This window comes from Tursiops truncatus, chromosome 10, assembly GCF_011762595.2.
Source record: "Tursiops truncatus isolate mTurTru1 chromosome 10, mTurTru1.mat.Y, whole genome shotgun sequence".
Classification (NCBI taxonomy): Eukaryota; Metazoa; Chordata; class Mammalia; order Artiodactyla; family Delphinidae; genus Tursiops; species Tursiops truncatus.
Window position 1 is genome coordinate 100,616,186 of NC_047043.1, and position 24,952 is coordinate 100,641,137.

At 44.6% G+C, this 24,952-nt stretch overlaps 1 protein-coding gene across 7 annotated transcripts in view; it reads left to right on the forward strand.

Moving 5' to 3' along the window:
* ACAD9 (acyl-CoA dehydrogenase family member 9) overlaps positions 1-24,952 on the forward strand; it is a 60,131-nt gene that overhangs the window by 21,831 nt on the left and 13,348 nt on the right. For all 7 annotated transcript variants that reach the window (XM_073787770.1, XM_073787769.1, XM_033865519.2 and 4 more), the window contains 6 exons: positions 11,918-12,019; positions 15,197-15,303; positions 16,034-16,134; positions 16,852-16,930; positions 18,330-18,504; positions 19,046-19,119. In XM_073787770.1, coding sequence (XP_073643871.1) covers positions 11,918-12,019; positions 15,197-15,303; positions 16,034-16,134; positions 16,852-16,930; positions 18,330-18,504; positions 19,046-19,119 — 638 coding nt within the window. The remainder of the gene's footprint in view (positions 1-11,917; positions 12,020-15,196; positions 15,304-16,033; positions 16,135-16,851; positions 16,931-18,329; positions 18,505-19,045; positions 19,120-24,952) is intronic.

Genomic DNA, 24,952 nt, shown 5'->3' on the forward strand with positions numbered 1-24,952 from the left:
AGAGTATGTAGCAGCAGGAATCTGTCTCCCCCCCAGACAACAATTGCACTGGCAGAATCTGTCCGTTGTAACTGTTGAGGAGCTCTGGAGTCTGGATCGGGGGGCAGGGTGCCTGGACAAAAATGTGGTTAATTTCAATCAGTTTCAGCTCTGAGCACAGAAGCAGCTACCCACCCCCAGACCCCAAGCAAGCTGCTATGCACTTGTTCCTGGAGCAGCCTGTACACAGCTTGTGGGAGCCAGAGTGGGCAAAACGGACCCTGTGCATCAGGTATTAGGGTTCTGTGCTGGTTGCTGATTGCTGCTTCTGATCAGAGGTGCAGACAAAGAGGCAGAGGCCATGGTGTTGCAGCTTCTTAGTGTTGCAAGCCCCTCCCCCTCTGGCAGAAGTCACTTCTAAGGGATTTAAAGGGCTAGTGCCTTTTTTCCTCTTGATTTTCTTTTTGCGTTTTTTTTTTTGGCCGTGTGGCATGTGGGATCTTAGTTCCCCAACCAAGGATCAAACCTGTGCCCCCTGCAGTGGGTGGGTGGAGTCTTAACTACTGGACCGCCAGGGAAGTCCCTCTTTTTGTTTTTTCAGGAGCCAGATGGAATACTAGGACCTTCTAAAGCAAATGCATATATGGGCGGCAAATGAACTGGGAAAGAGACAGGCTCAGGAAAGACCTGAAAAGACCTTAAGTTTACACCAGGCTGATCCTTGGCATAGACAAAGCCTACAACAATTAAAAATCAAAACAAAACCCAAAAGCACAAACAACAAAAATAGAAATCAACATGTGGAATATCAAACCTAAAATCTTCTGCACAGCAAAGGAAATAATCAACAAAATGAAAAGGCATCCTAAGAAATGGGAGAAAATATTTGCAAAGCATATATTGGATAGGGGACTAATATCCAAAATATATAAAGAACTCATGCAACTCAATAGCAAAAAAAAAAAAGTTTAAAAGATGGGCAGAGGAACTAAATAGACATTTTTCTAGAGAAGACACACAAATGTCCAACAGATACATGAAAAAAGTGCTCAATATCACTAAACAGGAAAATGCAAATCAAAACCACAATGAGATAACACCTCTCACCTGTTAGAATGACTATCATCAAAAAGACCACAGATGACAAATGTTGATAAAGATGTGGCAAAATGGAACCCTTGTGCACTGTTGGTGGGATTGTAAATTTGTCAGCCACTATGGAAAACAGTGTGGAGGCTCCTTTAAAAATTAAAATCAAACTACCATATCCAGTAATTCACTTCTTGGTATATACCCAAAAGAAATGAAAACACTGGGACTTCCCTGATGGTGCAGTGGTTAGAAATCCACCTGCCAGTGCAGGGGACATGGGTTCAATCCCTGGTCCAGGAAGATCCCACATGCCATGGAGCAACTAAGCCCGTGCACCACAACTGCTGAGCCTGTGTGCCGCAACTACTGAAGCCCATGCGCCTAGAGCCCGTGCTCCACAACGAGAGAAGCCACCACAGTGAGAAGCCCATGCACCGCAACAAAGAGTAGCTTCCACTTGCCACAACTAGTGAAAGTCTGTGTGCAGCAACGAAGACCAATTCAGCCAAAAATAAATTAATTAATTAATTTTAAAAAATGAAAATACCCAAAGAGATAATATGCACTCCCATGTTTATTGCAACATTATTCACAATAGCCAAGGTGTGGAAACAACCTAAGTGTTCTCCAGTTGTTGAATGGATAAAGAAGATGTAAGATACCAAGATATATGTAAGTAAAATAGAATATTATTCATCTATGAGAAAGGAAGTCTTGCCATTTGCAACGACATGGATGGACCTTGAGGATACTATGCTTAGTGTAATAAGTCAGAGAGAGACAAGTATTGTGATAATCACTTATATGTGGAATCTAAAATTGAACTCCTAAAACAGTTGAATATGGGATTACTAGGGGCTGGGGAATGGGGGAATTGGAGAGGTGTTGTTTAAGGGTATACACTTGGAACTAGTAGATAAGTGAGTCCTGGAGATCTAATGTACATTATTGTGATTATAGACAACAACACTGTACTATAAATATCAAATGTGCTGACAGAATAGATCTTAATTATTACCGCCTCAAAAAGAAATGATAATTGTGTGTTGTAGTAGAGGTATTAGCTAAGGCTATGATGGCAATCCTATTGCAATACATAAATGTATCAAATCAACATGTTGTACACCTTGAACTTAGACAGTGTTATACGTCACATGTTTCGATTAAGTAAAAAAGAGCAAACCCTGGGGATTTCCCTGGTGGACCAGTGGTTAAGACTCTGTGCTTCCACTGCAGGGGGCACAGGTTTGATCCCTGGTCAAAGAACTGAGATCCCATGTGGCACACAGCACGGCCAAAAAAGAAAAAGGAGCAAACCCTGGGAAGAAGGAAAATCTGATTTCCAGAGTTACCACATTATTAATTCACATGTCCAGTTTTCAGCAAAAGCAGAGCAGAAAAGTATGACCCATTCAAAGAAAAAAAAACGAACCAATAAAAAACTCTTCCTGTAAACGACCTGATGGAGGCCCTACTAGACAAAGACTTAAAAATAGCCATCTTAAAGATGCTTAACTAACAAGACATGCAGGAAGTGAAGAATGTGTGAACAAAATGGAAATATCAATAAAGAGGGAGTAAACCTAAAAAACAAAATGACATTTGGGAGCTGGAAAGTACAGTGACTGAAAGGAAGAGTTCACTAGAGAGATTCAAAGATAGATTTGAGAAGGCAGAAGAATCAGTGAACTTGCTGATAGGATAATGGAAAATAATCAAGTCTGAAGCACAGGGAAAAAAAAGATTGAAGAAAAGTGAACTTGAGGGACCTGTGGAACACTGTTAAATGCATACATATTGTGGGAGTCTCAGAAAGAGAAGAGAGATTATTTGAAGAAACATTGGTTGAAAACTTCTCAGATTTCGTGAGACGTGAATATAAACATACAAGAAGCTAAGCAAACTCCAAATAGGATGAATCATAGAGACCTACACCAAGACACGTTATATAATCACACTGTCAGAAGACAAAGACCAAAAGAGTCTTGAGAGCTGTAAGAGAGAAGCGACAGACAAGGAATCCTCAATGAGATTTTCAGTAGATTTCTCATCAGAAATTTTGGAGGCCAGAAAGCAGTGGGCCAATATATTCAAAGTGCTAAAAGGAAAACATTCTCAACCAAGAATGCTATATCTGGCAAACTGTCCTTTAAAGGTAAGGGAGAAAGTAAGACATTCCCAGATAAAAGCTGAGGGAGTTTGTTACCACTGGCTGTGCCCTACAAGAAATGCTCAGGACACTAGACAGTAACTCAAGTCTATGTAAAGAAATAAAGATCTCATTGAAGGTAAATACATGGGCAGGTATAAAACCTAGTATTATTGTAACAATGGTTTATAACTGTAGTTTTTGTTTTCTACTTGATTTAAGAGTCTAATATATTTTTTAGAAAAACATCAGTCTAAAAGCTAGTATCACTGTAACTTTGTAACTCTACATTTTGTTCTCTGTAATAATTTAAGAGACTAAAAATTGTTTGAAACAATTATTTATGTTTTTGGACATGGTGCATAATGATGTAATTTTGTGACAACAACAATAAAAGAAAAGGGTGGATATGGAGCCTTTCAAGGAACAGAATTTTAGTATGTTATTGAAGTTAAGCTGGTGTAAATTCACATGAGTGTTACAACTTTGAGATGTTCAATGTGATCCCCATGGTAACTACAAAGAAAAATACCTAAAGAATATACATGAAAGCAAATGAGAGAGGAATTGAAATGTTTCACTGCAAAAAATCAAGTAAAAAGAAGACAGTAATGCAAAAAAAAGATGGACAAAAAAGCTATATAAATAACAAAATGACGGAAGTCTTTCCTTATCACTAATTAAAAGTAAATAGATTAAACTCTTCCATCAGAAGTCAGAAGTTGCCAGATTTAAAAAATAATCCAGCTATATCTTGTCTACAAGAGATTCAGTTTAGATCCAAAGACACAACCAGGTTAACAGATAAATGGGTAAACAGAATGTATATGCATACAATGGAATATTATTTAACCTTTATAAGGAGGGGAATTTGGACCAATGCTACAACATGAACCTTGAGGACATTATGCTAAGTGAAATAAGCTGGTCAGAAAAAGACAAATACTGATTGATTTCACTTGTATGAAGTATTGATACTGAGAGCAGTCAAATCCATAGAGACAAAGTAATAGAATGGTGGTTGCCAGGGGGTGGGGGGGAGGAGGAATGGGGAGTTATTGTGTAATGAGGGCAGAGTTAACTGTTTTGAACGGTGAAACGAGTTCTGGAGATGGGTGGTGGTGATGGTTGCACAATAATGTAAATGTACGTAATACTACTGAATTGCACACTTAAAACTGGCTAAGATAGTAAATTTTATGTGTATTTTGCCACAATATAAAAAAATGGAAAAAAAATCAATCATTTATGTGAGGGTCTGTTTCTGAATCCTCTGTTCTGTTTGTCTATTTTGATGCAAATATTATGTTGCCTTCTTTACTGAGCTTTGTAACAGGCTTGAAAGCAAGAAGTGTTAGTCCTGCAGCCTTGTTCTTTTCTGAAGTTGTTTGGCTCCTCTAGGTCCTTTGCATTTGCTTATAAATTTTGGAATCAGCTTTTCAGCTTCAACAAAAAGGCCTTTGTGTGTTATGATTGGGGTTGCAATAAATCTGTAAATCAGTTTGAGGGAGAATTGAGATTATAACAATACTGAATTTTCAAATGCACGATCATGGGATATCTCCCCATTTATTTGATTCTTATATAATTCTCTCAGCAGCATTTTGTGTGTCATGGTCAGTGTATAGACCTTGGACTTTTTTTTTTTTTTTGGCTGCATTGGGTCTTCGTTGCTGTGTGCAGGCTTTCTCTAGTTGTGGTGAGCAGGGGCTACTCTTCGTTGCAGTGCGTAGGCTTCTCGTTGTGGTGGTTTCACTTGTTGCAGAGCATAGGCTTCAGTAGTTGCCGCATGCTGGGTCTGTAGTTGCGGCATGCAGGCCCTAGAGCACGTGGGCTTCAGTAGTTGCAGCATGTGGGTTTCAGTAGTTGTGGCACGTGGGCTCTAGAGTGCAGGCTCAGTAGTTGTGGTGCACAGGCTTAGTTGCTCCGCGGCATGTGGGATCTTCCCGGACCAGGGATCAAACCCATATCCCCTGCATTGGCAGGCGGATTCTTAACCACTGCGCCTCCAGGGAAGTCCCAACCTTGGACAAATTTTGACAAAAGTTTCTGATGGTTTCTCAACTGATCCTTAATGTTTTTTTGATGGTTTGTAAAATGTATCCATAAGTATTTAAAATTCTTTGACATTATCGTAAATGGTATTTTTTAAAATTCCAATTTCTGATTGTTCGTTGTTTGCATATAGTAATACCGTTGATTTTTTACACATTATTTTTACAGTGGTATGGAAGTTCACTTTTTTCTGTATATACTTGTTTCTATTTCTGAAATTTTTCTTCATAATCTATATTTCATTAATAAAAGAAATTCACACTCGTTTAAAGGAGATTTAGGAACTAAACAAGATGAAAGAAAAATGTCACCCATTGTGTCATAGTTTTTGTTGTTGAAAATCAATTTTAGTTGAACTTCAGCAGATGTGGGTGTTTTCGTGGGGATTTCTTAATTCAACCTCAGGGTTATACCCATTAAATTTAATATGTATGTAATATGATAACATTTCATGATGACATTATTTGCTTTAAAAAAACTTTAGTTTGAGATAATTGTAGATTCACATGCAGTTGTAAGAAATAATTCAGAGATCAGTTATACCCTTCACCCAGTCAGTTTCCCCCAATGCATAGCTTTATGGAATACGTCTTGCATAACCACAGAATGTTATCACAACCAGGAAATTGACATCAGCCTTATTCAGATTTTGCCAGTTGTACGTTTACTGATTGTGTATGTACTTATGTAATTTTGTCATATATAGATTCATGTGACAAGCACCACAATCATGGTACAGAACAGTTACATCACAAGAATCCCTCATGCGTTCCTTTTATAGATATAGCCCCTTCTTGCCCTCTCCTCCCCAGCTTCTGGAAACCACTAGTCTGTTCTCCATTTTTATAATGTTGTTATTTCAAAAATGTTATATTAATGGAACCATACAGTATATAAACTTTGGGATTGGCCTTTTTTACTCAGCATAATTCTCCTGTAAGTTGCTGTGTATCAGTGGTTTGTTCTTTTTTATTGTTCAGTAGTTTTCCATGTTACGGGTTAACACAATTTGTTGACTGTTCTGACGTTGAAGTACATCTTGGTGGTTTCCAGTTTTGAGGCTCTTACGAATAAAACTTCTGTGTACATTTGTGTACAAGCTTTGTGTGAACATATTTTCTTTTCTCTGGGATAAATGCCCAGGAGTGCCGTTGTTGGGTCCTGAGGTAGTTCTGTGTTTAATTATTTTCAAAGTGTTGGCTGTACCGTTTTACGTTCCCAATAGCAGTGTATGTGATCCAGTTTCTGTGCCTTTTTTGCCAGGGTTTGGTGTTGTCACTGGTTTTGTTTTAAAAAAAAAACTTTAAAAAATTTTGGCCATTCTGTTAGATGTGGAGTGTTACCTCATTGTGGTTTTAATTTGCATTTCCCTGATGCCCGATGATGCTGAACATTTTTTCATGTGTTTAGTTGTTCCCTTAATGTAGCCTCTTCAGTGAGTACAGTTGGTTTTTGTATATTGACCTTGTATCCTGCAGCCTTCTTAAGCTCATCTATTAGCTCTTGCAACTTTTTTGATCGATCCCAGAGGGTTTAGTACATAGACAGTCACATGGTTGGTGATGAGGGCAGTTTCATGTCTTCCTTTCCAGCCTGGTTTCCCTTTCTTTTCTTTGTTTAATTCAATGGCTAACATCTCTAGTATGTTGAATAGGAGTGGTCAGAGCCAACTTCCTTGCCTTGTGCCTGATTTTAGGGAGAAAACATCGTCTTTTACCATTAAGTATGAGTTAGCTGTACATTTTTTTGGAGTGCCCTGTACCAGGTTAAGGAAGTTTCCCTTTATTTCTGGTTTGTCGCGTGTTTTCATCATAAATTGTATCAAATTGTGTCCAGTGTTTTTTTGCATCTGTGAAGATGATTATGTTTTTTTTTTACTGTTTATTCTGTTGACGTAGTAAATTACATTGACTGGGTTTTGAACACTGAACAACACTTACATTCCCAGGATAGTTCCCCTTGGTTGTGATATATTATCCTTTTTTGTATTGTTGGATTCACTCTGGAGGATGTTAAGGGGACATGACAGCTAAATACAGTTGGGATCCTGGATTGGATCCCAGGAAAGAAATAGGCTATTAATGGACAAACTGATGAAATTCAAATTAATTCTGTAACTTAGTAATATTGTATGAATGTCCATTTCTTAATTTTGATAGTTTCCCCATGGTTCTATTAGCTTCTGTTAGGAGAAGTTGGATGAAGAGTATACGGGAACCCTATACTATTTTTGTGACTTTTCTTTAAAATTATGTGAAAATAAAAGTTTAAAATAAAAATGAAAAAATGATTTCTTATGGGCAGCGTAGTTGAATATTGTTTTTTTAATCCAATTTGACAGTCTTTTTTCCTTTTTTCTTTTTTTAATAAATTTAATTTTTATTTTTGGCTGCGTTGGGTCTTCGTTGCTGGGTGCAGGCTTTCTCTAGTTGCAGTGAGCAGGGGCTACTCTTTGTTGTGGTGCGTGGGCTTCTCATTGCGGTGGCTTCTCTTGTTGTGGAGCATGGGCTCTAGGCACGTGTGCTTCAGTAGTTGTGGCACGTGGGCTCAGTAGTTGCGGCTCATGGGCTGTAGAGCGCAGGCTCAGTAGTTGTAGCACATGGGCTTCATTGCTCCACAGCATGTAGGATATTCCCGGACCAGGGCTCGAACCCATGTCCCTTACATTGTCAGGCAGATTCTTAACCATTGTGCCATCAGGGAAGCCCTCCTTTTTTTAATTTATTTTTTATCGAGGTAACGTTGGTCTGTAACATTGTAAGTTTCCTGTGTACAACACTATATTCCTATTTCTGTGTATATTATGCCATTCCACCAAAACTTCAGTTTCCATCTATCACCATACACTTGATCTCCTTTACCCATTTCACCCTCCCCCATTCTGTGCCTTTTAATTGGTTTTTGATATATGATTATTTTAATGTAATTATTGATACATATATAGTTGGGTTTAACGTTAGCATCTAGCTGTTTATTTGTCCCATATTATCTTTGACCTTTTTCCCTCTTTTCCTGCTCTGTTTGGATTAATGGAGTATTTTTTATGATTCTATTTTATCTTTTTGGTTGGTTTATTAGTTATGCCTCTTGTGTTTTATAAGTGGTTGCTTTAGAATTTATAGTATGTAAACATATACTATGTATCAAAATCTGCTTTCGGCTAATATTATACCACTTCATGTATGGTGTAAGAACCTTACATTTCTGCTTTCCCAGCCCATGTTCTGTTTCATACATTTGATTTCTACATTCTTTATAAACCCTACAATACTTTATTTCCTTCCTTCCTTCCTTCCTTCCTTCCTTCCTTCCTTCCTTCCTTCCTTTCTGTCTGTCTGTCATAAAATGTACATGGAATAAAATTTACCATTTTATGTATTGACTTCCTCTTGGTACCATCATTCTTCTGTGGGAGGGACTTCTTTTCAGTTTTCTTGTGGTGCAGCTTTGCAGGGGTGAGTATCTACAGCTTTTATGTATCTGGAAAGTCTGTTTCATCAGAAAAGATTTCTGTGTTGACAACATTTTTCTTTTAGCGGTCTCTTCTGTTTTAGCATTGTTTCTGATGAGATGTCTGCTACCATATTATCTTCGGTTTTTTTCGTGTGTGTTTCTTCGTATCTGGCTGCTTTTAAGAGGTTTTAGAGAAACTGATATTAGTGTAGTTTTCTTCACATTTTTCTCAGGGTCCTTTGAACTTCTTGGATCTGTGTGTTTATCAACTTTGGTAAATTTTGGTCATTATTTCTTTAAACATTGTTTTATCACCAACCATACCACATTCCCACACTCCTTCCTCCCTGCTCTCCTTTGGAGACTTTATATATAAAGCATACGTATCTATAAAAAAGATATACATATATAAAGATATAGATATATATATTTGCTTGAGGTTGTCCCACGACTCACTGACGCTCTGTTGTTTTTTTGTCTTTTTTATTTTGTATAGCTTTTATTATTATGTCTTATGTTCACTAATCTTCTTTTCCCCCCGGTATTTGGTCTGCTGTTAATCCGATCCAGTGTTTTTCATCTTAAGCATTGTTTCATCTCTGGAAATTTGATTTGTGTCTTTTTATTTTTCCATGTCTCTCCTTAATATGCTTATATTTTCTTCTACGTTTTTGAGCATTTGGTTATAATAACTCTTTTTTTTAAAATAAATTTATTTATTTTTGGCTGCGTTGGGTCTTCATTGCTGCATGTGGGCTTTCTCTAGTTGCAGCGAGTGGGGGCTACTCTTCGTTGTGGTGTGCAGGCTTCTCATTGCGGTGGCTTCTCTTGCTGTGGAGCACAGGCTCTAGGCACGCGGGCTTCAGTAGTTGTGGCATGCAGGCTCAGTAGTTGTGGCGCACGGGCTTAGGTGCTCCACGGCATGTGGGATCTTCCCGGACCGGGGCACGAACCCGTGTCCCCTGCATTGGCAGGCGGACTCTCAACCACTGCGCCACCAGGGAAGCCCCTGTAATAACTCATGTGATACCCTTTTCCACTGGCACCTTTGTTACTTCTAGGTCATGTTCAGTTGATTGATTTTCTTCTCATTGTCACTCATATTTTCCTGCTTCTTCATGTGCCTGGTGGTTTTCTCTTGGATGCCAGTCATTGTGGAGTTTACATTCTTGGTGCTGTGTGTGTGTGTGTGTGTGTGTGTGTGTGTGTGTGTGTAGTATGGTCTTAAGCTTTGTTCCAGGGCTCGATTAAGTTACTTGGAATAGTTTGATCCATTCGAGACTTGCCTTTAAGTGTCGTTAGAAGGAACAGAGGAAGCCTGTAGGGCACTGTTCTCAACTTTTTTTTACTGCTCTCTCTTCCCCCAGAGCCTTTTTAGACATCTTTTTACCCTAATCACATCCCTCTGTGAAATTTTAATGCCACAACTATATTATTATCTGTTTATGTATTATACGTGTTGCTGTGCTTTATACATAAAAAAATATTTTTTTGCTCCCCTTCCTCCAGAACCGCTTTCACCCCCTTGGGGGTGATGTTGCCCTGTTGAGAATACATGGTCTCGGACTGATTCTTTGCTACTAGTAACACATGACTCTTCCTCCGTGTATCTAATATCCTGTATTCTAAGGCAGCGAGATAAATCCAGTCCCTGTATCTCCATCTTGCGGGAAGGAAGTCTTCCCAGATCCTGGCAGTTTCTTCAGAGTTGAACATACCCTACCATACAGCCCAGCCACTGCACTCCAAAGTGAAATGAAAACATGTAGTTGCACCAAAACTTGAATATGAATGTTCACAGGATCTTTATTTCTAAGGGCCAAAAACTGGGAACCAACCAAATGTCCTTCAAGGGGTGAATAGATAAACAATTTTATACCCATACAGTAGGTAGTGAACAATAAAAAGGAATTAAGTATTTATACTTGCAACAATATGAATGAACTTCAAAATCATTAGGCCAAATTAGGCCAGATCAAAAAAAAATACCTTGTGATTCCATTTATATAAAAACTCAAAAAATGCAAACCAATCTGTAGCCGAAAAGATTAGTGGTTGCCTGGAGATGGAGGTGGACGGAAGGATTGATCACAGAGGGACATGAGGAAATTTCGGTGGAAAAGGAAATGCTTTTGTTGATTGTGCGAATGGTTTCATGGGTGAACATCTGTCAGAACTGAAAAAATTATTCTAAATATGTGCAGTTTATTGTGTGCCAATTACATATGTCAGTAGAATTGTAAAAGTAAAAAATGAGGGGTTTGGGGCTTCCCTGGTGGCGCAGCGGTTGAGAGTCCGCCTGCCGATGCAGGGGACACGGGTGCGTGTCCCAGTCCGGGAAGATCCCACATGCCGCGGAGTGGCTGGGCCCGTGAGCCATGGCCGCTCAGCCTGCGCGTCCGGAGCCTGTGCTCCGCAACGGGAGAGGCCACAACAGTGAGAGGCCCGCGTACCGCAAAAAAAAAAACCCAGGGGTTTGGACTCCATTTGGGGAACCTATCTTTCTCATTAGTGACCCATATGTATAAAAATTTACAAGCGTGGTTATGGTTGTTTTATGGTTTATAACAGTGATGAAGCTTAACTTGTTGGCAGCTGACGGAAACACTTTTACCTGATTCTTATAAAAGTGCAGCTGCAGACCTAACACAGTGATGGTTGAGTTTTGCTGTGATGATTATGTGTGTTGGTGGTAAACAGACTGACCTGTTCTCAAGAACCTGTGGACTCTGGGGAAAGGGTGTGCTTCTGAACACTGGTGGAGCTGGGTCCAGAAGCTGCCTGGAGTCTGGCCACGTAGCCAAACGTTTTAGGGCAGTGCTGGCAGCTGCGTGTTTATTGTCTAATTTTCTAGAAGGTACAGGTGATAAAACAAAAATTCAAGTTTAGTAATAAATGCCTGCAGAAAAGTTTAGGTCTCATAAATGTACAGTTTCTGCAGTTTTACGCAATGAATACACCCAGATCAAGAAACAGAACATTACCTGGTAGTGGTAATTTTCTGAAATGCAGTTCTTTCTGGGCGAATAAGGTAAAATTGAACGCATGCTGAATAACCATGGCTAGACAATTTCCAGGTCTGAAGTTTCTGACGCTGGGATTGTATAACATACAACAGTTGTTCTGTTTACTTCCATTTGTGTAAACATAGGTTATATTTTGTTTAATCAAAATATTTCCTCTTGGCAGTGGACTCTCAAAAAATCGACCGAGAGGGAAAAATCCCAAATGAAACTTTAGAGAAACTGAAGAGCCTGGGGCTTTTTGGGATGCAAGTCCCAGAAGAATACGGTAAGTAAAGGAAACCACCACCCAACCAGTTTGGCTTTTAAGAAAACCCTCCGTATTTGTCCAAAAAAGGGTTCTGTTCCAGAAAGGTGGCCTTTGAAAATGCACGAAGTCCAAGGTCAGGCTGTAAAACGTCCCTTTGTGGGTTAAATCCAGGGTGGCTGGCTGGTGAGTGTGTGGCCCAAGAGGCTTTTCAGCAGGAAGAGCTATCCAGTTCCCTGCCTTCCTCCTTGGAGGTGGGGAGGGACCCTGCAGGATGTCTGTGCTCTCTGGGTCCCTTGGGTGGGGGAGGAGGGGTGGGAATCACCTCCGGCCAGCTCGGGCCGGTGCAGCGTGGTCTCCACTGTGAAGCCCTGTGGTCTCTCTGGCAGAGGAGCTGCCCCAGGCCCGCAAATGCTTTTGTGTGTAGGGAAGGCCACGCGCTGTGCGCCCAGGGGCCAGGGCCCAGCGGCCAAAGGGGTGGGTGCACGGCTGTGGGGCGCGGGCCGCCTCGGGGAGGTGGAGCCCTGGTCTCGGGAGCTTGCGAGCAGGCCCGTTGTCCTCTGGGCCGTGCTCGTTGCTGTTGGAGGTTTACAGTGGAAGGCCCTGCCTTCCCCCCAGGATCCCCGCCCGGTGGCTGTGCCCTGTTAGACTGAGCCCGTCGTGCAGCTTGTGTGTCTCCTGCCTGATATAGGGGTGGTCCTCTCAGTTCTGTGGGAGCGAGGGGACAGGCACGGAGTGTGTGAGGGAGGAGCAGGGACAAAACACAGTCCCTCGCGAGCACTGGCACGGACGCATGTCCCTGTATTTTCACTCTTGGGATCTTTTGACGAAGACGTGTGGCCTTCACCCCGCACCCCCTGCTCTCTGAGCCCTCCCGCCGAGCCCAGGTTGAGGCGGCTTCCATGAGCACAGGGTCAGTGGTTTGGACCCGAGAGCTGTAGGCGGTGTGTGACACCCAGGTACGTTCTCCCAGCCAGGCCGTGGGTTAGGCCTGCACGGCGAGGCCCGGACGCGGGAGCTGTCCTTGACGTTCTGCCTCTGCCGGGTTTATCTCAGTGAGACCTGTGCCCCCCGCACACCCCACCCCACAGCCAAGGGTGGGGGCCCTCGCTGCCTGTGCAGGAAGTCCCACTGGGACCTATCCTGCAGCTGCTGCAGTCTGAGACAAAATGTGAAAATATAGAACAAACGAGTTTGATGCCTGATTTCCTTAATTGAGAGGCATATTTTAATCAGGTTAAATCTTCATTTATATGTGTGTCTGTCACAGTGTATTAAGCTGTTAAAGGACGTCTCCTACTCGTCATCCTATGAAATCCCTGTCACCGCGTTTCCAAATGTATGGAAGGAGTTCCAGTCTGTGCAGAAAACATGAAATAATTGCTGTTGCTGCTCCCTCTGGTGGCGGGATGCAGCACAGGCCTCTGGGGGGAGCTACACCTGCAGCTCTGGGGACCGGGGACTGAGCTCTCCCCACACCTGGAGACCTGTCGGTGTCACTTGTCGGTAACTCACAGGCCCCGGGGAACTGTCTGCCGTAAGGTGGGGGCCACGTCGAATATTAGAAGAGAGACCAGGTGGGGCTGAGCCACAGAGCGGCAGTTGGTGTCATGAGCTGAGAAAAATAAGTGTTTGGAGAAAACAGATAGTGGAGGAAAGCTGGCAGACAGCCAGGTTGGTGATTATGTTTCCCCTTCAGAAGCGTTAGGAAACGGCTTCTTGACTGAGGAGAAGCAGCAGTTAAGTTTTCCTCCAGACAATTTTTGTGTGAAATTGGAATATGTCTTTTTGCATCTCTCTGTGTTTTATGCCAGCACGTGTGTGTGTGGTGTGTGTGTGTGTGTATGTGATTGCACAAATCCATCCCTTATTCCTGTTTTATGTCCCCTTCTTGGGTGTGAAAATGCTCTTTCATGAGATGACAGTGGTCACATTTGGGACTATTTCATTGTCTTTCCTTTTTTAAAATCCTTCCTGGGGAGATTAAGGCGACAGCAACCTTATGTTCATGGCCAAAACATTTTCGGGAATTGTTCCCAGTCCTGGAGTGTTCTGAGGGCTGGTTGGAAACCGCCATCCTGGAAAAGAGGCCTTTCCACCGGCAGCCTGGTTTCCGCCCCCAGTTCCCTGGGAACCCCCCGGGTCTTTCCGGCCCCTCAGCCCCTCCCCCCGTCAAGCAGTCTCCACCCACCTGTCATCGGTCCCCATTGATTGTCCTCCCCCCATGATTTTTCTGATACTTTCATGGGGAAAAAAATACACAGCTTTTTTTTTTTTAACAAGCAACACTGACTTCAGTATGTGAAATAAGTAGGAGCACAAGCGTTTTGATTGAAAGCGGCATGGTGATGGGTGCCGCAGGGCCCCGGCCTTCCCTGGGTCCCCGCTGAGCGCAGGGGACGCTGCGCACCCCTGCAGGGACTCGGCCCTCCCCTTGTGTGGAAGGCGCCCCCTGCAATTGGGCCGCACGTGACCTTAGGCCTCGGGTAGTCATTTGTAAGGTGCACACAAGGCCACCCCACCACCACTGGAAGTTGAAGATAAAATGCAGAATACCCAAGTTCAGCGGAGTCTGCGTTTTTAGTGTTTTCTCTTTTTGCTCCTAGAACACTGACTCCTTCCGAGGGTGACTTTGCCCCCCGACCCTGGGTGGGCATTTGGCAGCATCTAGAGACATTTATGTTGTCAGAATTGTGGAGGAGAGGGAACTTCTAGTGGGCAGAGGTCAAGGATGCCACCCCACGTCCTACAGCACACGGGGCACCCCTGCGACAGAAGGACCCAACCCCGGATGCCAGTATCCCAGGCAGAGAGACCTTTCCTGGAGGCCACGAGATGCTGGGGGTGGGTTTCAGAATGGGGTTCATGTTTGTGAAGCCCAAGATCTGTGATAGGAAGTATTCACAGCATTTCAAGTAACTTTGTGTGTTTAGGTGTTTATATGTTTTTGTATTAAATATTACATTTTTATATTAAAATATACACCTGTATATGCTTACATGCCTAGAAGAAGTCTGAGAGGATGTGCACAAAAATGCTCTTTCTGAGTGACAAGTTCATGGGTAGTTTCTGTTTCCTTTGTACCATTCTGTGTTGTGATTTTTAAAAATTGGGGAGCTGACTTTATGAAGCCACTTGCCTTTCCTGGGAGGAATTTGGGGCTGGAGCGTAAGTGAAGCTGGCCTGTTTCTGCCCTAGGTGGCCTGGGCCTCTCCAACACCATGTACGCGCGGCTGGGGGAGATCATCAGCCTGGATTGCTCCATCGCCGTGACGCTGGCAGCACACCAGGCCATCGGCCTCAAGGTCAGGGGTCTGGGTTTCCGCAGTGGCGAGGGGGCAGCCGGCTCAGCGTCTCGGAGGAAGGCCCGCTGTCCTGCAGCCTCACTGTCCTGCAGCCTCGCTGTACCGTGCTCAGTGCCCTTCGGTGGCCCTGTCCTTCCTTTTGAAACCTCCTCCTGCCCCATCGCCTCTGACCCATCCTTCCAGGCCCAGGCCAGATGCCACTGCCTCCATGGAGCCTGCCTTCACCACAGGCTGGAGGTGACCCCACCTCTTGATTGGCTCCCTCGGGGCCTGAGCGTGTCCCCCCTGCTGTTGGCACCTGTCCTCCTACTCCGCTGCTTGGAGTCTTTCAGGGCAGGTCCAGGGGCCCACAGCTCATTCCTTGGGTGGTTCTTGTTCAGTGTAGAAACCGAGGGGGCTGAGTGCACAGCAAGCTTGGTGCCCGGGCGTGGCGCTGCCCAAGCACCAGCTGTGGCTCCAGCCACCCGGCTCTGGCCACCCTGCCGGGAAGTGGAGGAATTGCCGGAAAGACTGAGGCCCTTCCTGGAGCTGTGCCAGGCCACCCTGGACTGTGCGCTTGGGGGTCTCCCTGGCAGCCCAGCTCCCCAGACCCTCCAACAGCTCCCCATTTTTTACTGCGGCTGCCAGCTCTTGCGTGAAGAAAGCGTGTTCCAGAGGGGCTGTGTTCTGCAAGCACGTTTCACACACTTCTCTCTTGCCACCGCTGAAAGCAGCCCGTGTGTGTTGCCAGGGCATCATCTTGGCCGGCAGCGAGGAGCAGAAGGCCAGGTACCTGCCCAAGCTGGCTTCCGGGGAGCACGTGGCCGCCTTCTGCCTGACGGAGCCAGCCAGGTCAGCCCTGCGCGTCACTCACAGCTTCAGGGTCCAGGGGCTTTTCTTTTTACTGAAGCGGGGTGGCTGGCTTCTTCCCTCCCTGAAGACTTCCCGGGAGTTGAGTCCACAGCTTTTCTCACCCATTCTCTTCATGCTCTCTTATCTCTACCTTACTTCTCTTTCCTGGTGACCTTTACAAATGAGATAACATGGCTGACAGCACCTGTAATTTCTTTGTGCTTTGCAACCCTCCTTATATACAGTAATGCATTCAGGCTTCACAGCGACTTTCAGAGTATAAAGGGCGGGTGGTATTGTGCCCACTTTACAGGCTGTGAACTGAGGTTCAGTGAGATGGGGTGATGAGCCCCGAGTCTCATAGCCGCCATCAGGGCAAGTCCGTTATCCAGCCCCTTTCCATCCTGCTTCCCCACCTGGGGACCTGGGTCCCCTGCGCTTGCCTCGCGGGAGCTTAGAGCCCACGTGAGCCGGCATTTCCGTGTTTAGACCTCCCAAACGTCGTCGCTGCCGCCTTCTCACCCGATGTGACAGAGCGGGGTTGGCCAAACCCACCTCGCCACCTGTTTTCATAGATGAAGTTTTACTGGAACATGCCCGTCTGTCTACAGATTGTCTGTGGCTGCAAAGCTGAATATGTCTATTAGCTGGCCCTTTGTTTTCCGTGGGGTCTTGTCTCCAGCATTACCCCTCAACCGCGTATTTCTTTCGCCGCAGTGGGAGCGATGCTGCCTCCATCCGGACCAGGGCCACGTTAAGTGAAGATAAGAAACACTACGTCCTCAATGGCTCCAAGGTACAGCTGCGTGGCCTCCGTGGCCGCGTCAGGGTCTCCGTCCTGACCTTCACCACCACGCACTGACCACTTCCCATGCTCCAGGGATCATAAAGGGCAGGCACATCACCCCTTAACCGTCATCCTCGGGTGATGTGCCTCCTTTTTGGAAGAAGAAACGGTGGCTCAGAGAGGTTACATGACCCGCCACCATACCGTCCGCTTAGTGGCCGGATGGAAACCAAGGTGTCCTGGCTCCTGAGCCTGCAGGCCTCCGTAGTGCTGCCCACCTCCCTGAGCTGCTCTCGTGTGTCCATTCTTTTAACTTTTTATTACACGGATTTTGAAACACAAAAGTTTAGTGTCGTGAACGTCCACCCCCGTCTCCCGGCTTCAGTGCTTCCTCCGTCACGCTGCAGTCCTGGATGGCAGCCGTGACAAGCTCAGTGCATCTCTGCAGGACGGGCCTGAGAAAGTCACGGCATACACTTAAACCTTGATCATTTCTTACTATCTGCTTAACGTTCAAACTTCCCTGATTGTCTCATACTTATTTTTTACAAACAAGTTGCTTGAATTAAGATCCAAATAAGTTCTACATGGAGCAGTTTGTTGAGAAGTCTGTTCCCCCTCCCCCTCCCTGTCCCCTCTCCTTCTCCCCTCCCCTCCCCCTCCCCTCCCCTCCCCCTCCCCTCCCCCCTCCCCTCCTCCCCTCCCCTCCCCCTCCTCCTCCCCTCCCCTCCCCCTCCTCCCCTCCTCCCCTCCCCCTCCTCCCCTCCTCTCCCCCTCCCCTCCCCTCCCCTCCTCCCCTCCTCCCCCCTCCCCTCCCCTCCCCCCTCCCCTCCCCCTCCCCCTCCCCCCTCCTCTCCCCCTCCCCTCCCCTCCCCCCTCCCCTCCCCCTCCCCCCTCCCCCTCCCTCCCCCTCCCCTCCCCCCTCCCCCCCTCCCCTCCCCCCCCCCCCCCTCCCCCCTCCCCTCCTCCCCCCCCCCCTCCCCTCCCCTCCTCCCCCATCCCCTCCTCTACTCCCCTCCTCTCCCCTCCCCTCCCCTCCCCTCCCCTCCTCTCCTCCCCTCCTCCTCTCCTCTCCTCCCCTCCCCTCCCTCCCCTCCCCCTCCCCTCCCCTCCTTCCCCTCCCCCATCCTCCTCTCTCCCCTCCTTCTCCCCCTCCCCTCCCCCTCCCGCTTTCCCTCACTACTTTCTGCCTCCCTCCCACCCCCAGCTGTTTCATGCTGAGCCAGAGCTGCGTGACACACGCACTGACACACGTGCAGGGCCACCTGTGTCTGCTGGGGAAATCCATGCCCTGGGGATGCTGGGTTGAGCCCGTTCTGGCCTGAGCTGTGATGGGCAGCTGGTGCTGAGGGTGGCCAGTTTGTAGTAGTTTGGTTTTCTCTGGAGCCCTTTTGCTTTCTTTCCTCAGGTCTGGATCACCAATGGAGGACTAGCCAGTGTTTTTACTGTGTTTGCAAAGACAGAGGTTGTTGATTCTAATGGCTCAGTAAAGGACAAGGTCACAGCGTTCATAGTAGAGAGAGACTTTGGTGGAATCACCAGCGGGAAACCTGAGGATAAGTTAGGCATCCGAGGCTCCAACAGTGAGTGGCACGTGCATGCATGTGTGTGTATGAGAGAGAAAGAGACAAGGTGAGATTTTATCTTGATAAAAAGGTATCAAACATCAAGATAACATGAGACTTAAGTAGTTTTGTTTCCACCTGAACATTTGGCAAAATCTCTCCACACATCGGGCAATGATGACTTCAAGGTGAGGTCGTCGCCACCTTGTGGCGCTCAGCCTTGGAGGGAGGTGGTGCTGGGGGTCCTGGGTCAGTGTTGCAGTACAGCAGACCCCATCTTTCCAGCCTGGGACTCCTCCTTCCTCCCTTCTCCCTCCTCCCCACCTAAGCCCAGTCGGCACTCAGCTCACTCGAGGCTGGTATCCTGTAAGTGGCCCTCGGCCCACCTGGAGCTGCCCTGTGGTCCTCACGAGGCTCAGCCTCTTGGGTCCCTTAGCTCGGACTGTGGAGGGTCTGAATGAATGAGCGAGTGAGTGAATGAACCGCGTCCCTCGAGTGGGGGTCGGGGGTAGAGCGCTTCGTCCCCCTCAGCTGAGGTCCTGGATGTCATGTGTTCCAGCCTGCGAGGTCCACTTTGAGAACACCAGGGTGCCCGTGGAAAACGTCCTCGGAGAAGTTGGAGGCGGCTTTAAGGTGCGTTGCCCTGCGTGTGCTGACCTTTGTTGCAGTCTCGTGTGCGTTGGCCCAGCTTCCCGTCACCTCCCTGCTGGCAGTGCACTGGGCTGGGCTGGCCGGGCGGCCATGCATGGCTCTCTGCATGGAGGTCAGCAGAGCGGAGAGAAGTCAGCCTTGGGAGGCAGGGGTGCAGCAGCGCTCAGTCTCACCCTCCCTCACGTAGGGGTAGAGTCCTCCCCCAGCCAGTGGAGAGAGCAGCCCAGTGGCCCTGCAAAGCTCAGGACGCACAGCCCTGGGTCCTCAGTGCTTACCCTGATTTTTTTTTCTTAGAGTAAGAATATATTTAATAACAGGTAATTCACATGACAAAATTTACCATTTTCAAATGAATGCTTTGTTGGTTTTTAGTGTATTCACTGTGCTTGTGCAACCATCTCCATGGTCTAATTCTAGAACATTGCCATCAACCCCAGCAAGACACCCCATACTTTCTCATTTCCCTCTCCCAGAGCTCGGCCGTCGCTGTTTCACTTTCTGCTTCTGTGGATCTGCCTATTTTGTTTGTTTGTTTATAAATGTATTTTATTTTTGTTTTTGGCTGCATTGCGTCTTTGTTGCTGTGTGCGGGCTTTCTCTAGTTGCGGTGAGCGGGGGCTACTCTTCGTTGTGGTGCGAGGGCTTCTCATTGCGGTGGCTTCTCGTTGTGGAGCACAGGCTCTAGGCGTGCGGGTTTCAGTAGTTGTGGCACGTGGGTTCAGTAGTTGTGGCTCGTGGGCTCTAGAGCACAGGTTCAGTAATTGTGGCGCATAGGCTTCGTTGCTCCACAGCATGTGGGATCTTCCCGGACCAGGGCTTGAACCTGTGTCCCCTGCACTGACGGGCGGATTTTTTTTTTTTCTTTTTTTGCGGTACGCGGGCCTCTCACTGTTGTGGGCTCTCCCGTTGCGAAGCACAGGCTCCGGACGCGCAGGCTCAGCAGACGTGGCTCACGGGCCCAGCCACTCTGTGGCATGTGGGATCTTCCCAGACCGGGGCACGAACCCGTGTCCCCTGCATGGGCAGGCAGACTCCCAACCACTGCACCACCAGGGAAGCCCCATCTGCCTATTTTGAATGTTTCATTTAGATGGAATCCATGTGTGGTCCTTCCTGTATGGCTTCTTTCACGCTGCATAAGGTTTTCAAGGTTTATCCAAGTCTAGCAGCTGTCACTCCTTCTTATAGCTGAGTAACGTTCCATCATGTGCATGGACCATGTTTTGTCCATCTGTCATCAGCTGATGGACATTTGGGTTGTTTCAGTTTTTGGCCATTTGAATAATGCTGCTGTGAACAGTCATGCACGTTTTTGTGTGAATGTTGTTTTCCATTCTGTTGGGCGCACACCTGGAAGAAATGGAGGGTCAAATGGTGACTCTATGTTTAGCTTTTTGGGGAACCGCCAAACTCTTCCACAACAGCTGCACTGTCTCACATTCGCAGCAGCAGTGCCTTAGGGTTCCAGTTGCTCCACATCCTTGCCAATATGTGTGATCATCCATTTTTAAAATTACAGCCATCCTCGTGGGCGTGAAGTGTATCTCGTTGTGGTTTGATTTGCATTTCCCTGATGATTAGTCGTGTTGAGCATCTTTTTATGTGCTTATTGGCTATTTATCCCCTTTGTTTATTTTATTTTATTGGGTTGGCCAAAAAGTTCGTTCGATGTTTTCCATAAGATGGCTCTAGTAGCATTTAGTTGTCTTTAATTTCATTCGAAACAATTTTGCTAGATCGTATTTTGACAGCTGTCATATCAGCATGCATTTTTTAAAAAAAACTTATCAAAATTGGTGAATTTTTGTGTAGCCATTTTAATATTGAAGGTGGAAGAAAAAAAAGCAACATTTTGGGCATATTATGCTTCATTATTTCAGGAAAGGTAAAAACGCAACTGAAACGCAAAAAAATATTTGTGCAGTGTATGGAGAAGGTGCTGTGACCGATCAAACATGTCAGAAGTGTTTTGTGAAGTTTGTGCTGGAGATTTCTTGCTGGACGATGCTCCACGGTCGGGTAGACCAGTTGAAGTTGATAGATATCAATCGAGACATTAATTGAGAACAATCAACGTTATACCATGAGAGAGATAGCCGACATACTCAAAATATCCAGATCAAATGTTGAAAATCATTGGCACCAGCTTGGTTATCTTAATCACTTTGATGTTTGGGGTCCATATAAGTTAAGTGAAAAAAACCTTCTTGGCCATATTTCCACATGGATTCTCTACTGGAATGTAATGAAACATTCCATTTTCAAAACAAATTGTGACCGGCAATGAAAAGTGGATACTGTACAATAATGTGGAATGGAAGAGATTGTGGGGCAAGCAAAATGGACCACCACCAACCACACCAAAGGCTGGTCTTCATCCAAAGAAGGTGATGTTGTATATATTGGTGGGATTGGAAGGGAGTCCTCTATTATGAGCTCCTTCTGGAAAACCAAATGATTAAATCCAACAAGTACTGTTCCCAGTGAGACCAACTGAAAGCAGCACTTGAAGAAAAGCATCCGGAATTAATCAACAGAAAATGCATGATCTTCCATCAGAATAATGGAAGACCACATGTTTCTTTGATGACCGGGCAAAAACTGTTACAGCTTGGCTGGGAAGTTCTGATTCATCCACCATATTCACCAGGCTTCAGATTTCCATTTATTTTGGTCTTTACAAAATTCTCTTAATGGGAAAAATTTCAATTCCCTGGAATACTGTAAAAGGTACCTGGAACAATTCTTTGCTCAAAAAGATAAAAAGTTTTGCGAAGATGGAATTATGAAGTTGCCTGAAAAATGGTGGAGGTAGTGGAACAAAACTGTGAATATGTTGTTCAATAAAGCTCTTGATGAAAATGAAAAATGTGTCTTTTATTATTACTTAAAAACTGAAGTCAGTTTTTGGCCAACCCAATATTTTATTGAAGTATAGTTAATTTACAGTGTTGTGCCATTGTCTGCTGTACAGCAAAGTAACTGTTATACACATACAGACATTCTTTTTTTTTAATACTCTTTTTCATTATGGTTTGTCACAGGATACTGAATATAGTTCCCTGTGCTATACAGTAAGACCTTGTTATTTATCCATTCTGTATATAATAGTTTACATTTGCTAGTCCCACACTCCCAATCCTTTTCTCCATCTCCCCTCTCCCCCTTGGCAACCACAAGTCTGTTCTCTATGTCTGTGAGTCTGTTTCCGTTTTGTAGATACGTTTATTTGTGCCATATTTTACATTACACATATAAGTGATATCAGATGGTATTTGTCTTTCTCTTTCTGACTTACTTCAGATAATACGTCTTTCTGACTTACTTTATGATAATCTCTAGTTGCACCCATGTTGCTGCAAATGGCATTATTTCATTCTTTTTTATAGCTGAGTAATATTCCATTGTATATATGTACCACATCTTCTTTATCCATTCATCTGTCAGTGGACATTAAGGTTGTTTCCATGGGCTGTTTATCTCCTTTGAAGAAACATTTTTCCAAATCTCTGCCCGTCTTTAAATTGGGCTATTTGTCTTTATATTGCTGCTCTGCCCTAATTTACTGGGTGGCCTGGGTAAGTGTCTTCACAGTGGGAAGCTGCCCCACCTTGGCTGTGAACAGGGATCAAAGCAGGACCTCCCTGGCCTCCTGAGCATTACAAGAATCACCCAAGGACCGTCAGCCAGGGCTTCAGCCACTGCTGCCTGGGAAGTGTGGAGCAGAGGGTAGGGGAGGTGGAGGACACACAATGGGCATCTGTGTGCAGATGTCACACACAGATGAGGGAACACGTGAGTCCCCTGAAGCCCGTCCCTGGGGAGTTGCCATCCACTGTTCACACTTTTTTGTTTACCTATTTCATTATTATTTTATGTTTTTGAATTTTATTTTTTTTATACACCAGGTTCTTATTAGTTACCCTTTTTAGTAGTATATATTAGTATATATGTCAATCCCAATCTCCCAGTTCATCACACCACGACCTCCCACCCCCTGGCGCTTTCCCTGGTGTCTTTACGTTTGTTCTCTACATCTGTGTCTCAGTTACTGTCCTGCAAACCAGTTCATCTGTACCATTTTTCTAGGTTCCATATATATGCGTTAATACACGATATTTCTTTTCTCTTTCTGACTTACTTCATTCTGTATGACAGTCTCTAGATCCGTCCACATCTCTACAAATGACGCAGTTTCATTCCTTTTTATGGCTGAGTAATATTCCATTGTATATATGTACCACATCTTCTTTATCCATTCGTCTGTCGACGGGCATTTAGGTTGCTTCCATGTCCTGGCTATTGTAAATAGTGCTGCAATGAATATTGGGGTGCATGTGTCTTTTTGAATTATGGTTTTCTCTGGGTATATGCCCAGTAGTGGGATTGCTGGGTCATATGATAATTCTATATTTAGTTTTTTAAGGAACCTCCATACTGTTCTCCATAGTGGCTATATCAATTTACATTCCCACCAACAGTGCAAGAGGGTTCCCTTTTCTCCACACTCTCTCCAGCATTTGTTGTTTGTAGATTTTCTGAAGATGCCCATTCTAACTAGTGTGAGGTGATACCTCATTGTAGTTTTGATTTGCATTTCTCTAATAATTAGTGATGTTGAGCAGCTTTTCATATGTTTCTTGGCCATCTGTATCTCTCCTTCAGAGAAATGTCTATTTAGGTCTTCTGCCCACTTTTGGATTGGGTTGTTTTTTTAATATTGAGCTGAATGAGCTGTTTATAGATTTTGGAGATTAATCCTTTGTCCGTTGATTCGTTTGCAAATATTTTCTCCCATTCTGAGGGTTGTCTTTTCGTCTTGTTTGTAGTTTGCTTTGCTTTGCAAAAGCTTTGAATTTTCATTAGGTCCCATTTGTTTTTGTTTTTATTTCCATTACTCTAGGAGGTTGATCAAAAAGATATTGCTGTGATTTATGTCAGAGTGTTCTTCCTGTGTTTTCCTCTAAGAGTTTTATAGTGTCTGGTCTTATATTTAGGTCTCTAATCCATTTTGAGTTTATTTTTGTGTATGGTATTAGGGAGTGTTCTAATTTCATTCTTTTACATGTAGCTGTCTAGTTTTCCCAGCACCACTTGTTGAAGAGACTGTCTTTTCTCCATTGTATATCCTTGCCTCCTTTGTCATAGATTAGTTGACGATAGGTGTGTGGGTTTATCTCTGGGTTTTCTATCCTGTTCCATTGATCTATATTTCTGTTTTTGTGCCAGTACCATACTGTCTTGATTACTGTTGCTTTGTAGTATAGTCTGAAGTCAGGGAGTCTGATTCTTCCAGCTCCATTTTTTTCCCTCAAGACTGCTTCAGCTATTCAGGGTCTTTTGTGTCTCCATACAAATTTTAAGAGTTTTTTTTGTTCTAGTTCTGTAAAAAATGCCATTGGTAATTTGATAGGGATTGCATTGAATCTGTAGATTGCTTTGAGTAGTATAGTCATTTTCACAATATTGATTCTTCCAATCCAAGAACACTGTATATCTCTCTGTTTGTATCATCTTTAATTTCTTTCATCAGTGTCTTATAGTTTTCTGCATACAGGTCTTTTCTCTCTGTAGGTAGGTTTATTCCTAGGTATTTAATTCTTTTTGTTGCAATGGTAAATGGGAGTGTTCCTCAATTTCTCTTTTAGATTTTTCATCATTAGTGTATAGGAATGCAAGAGATTTCTGTGCATTAATTTTGTATCGTGCAACTTTACCAAATTCATTGATTAGCTCTAGTAGTTTTCTGGTGGCATCTTTAGGATTCTGTATGTATAGTATCATGTCATCTGCAAACAGTGACAGTTTTACTTCT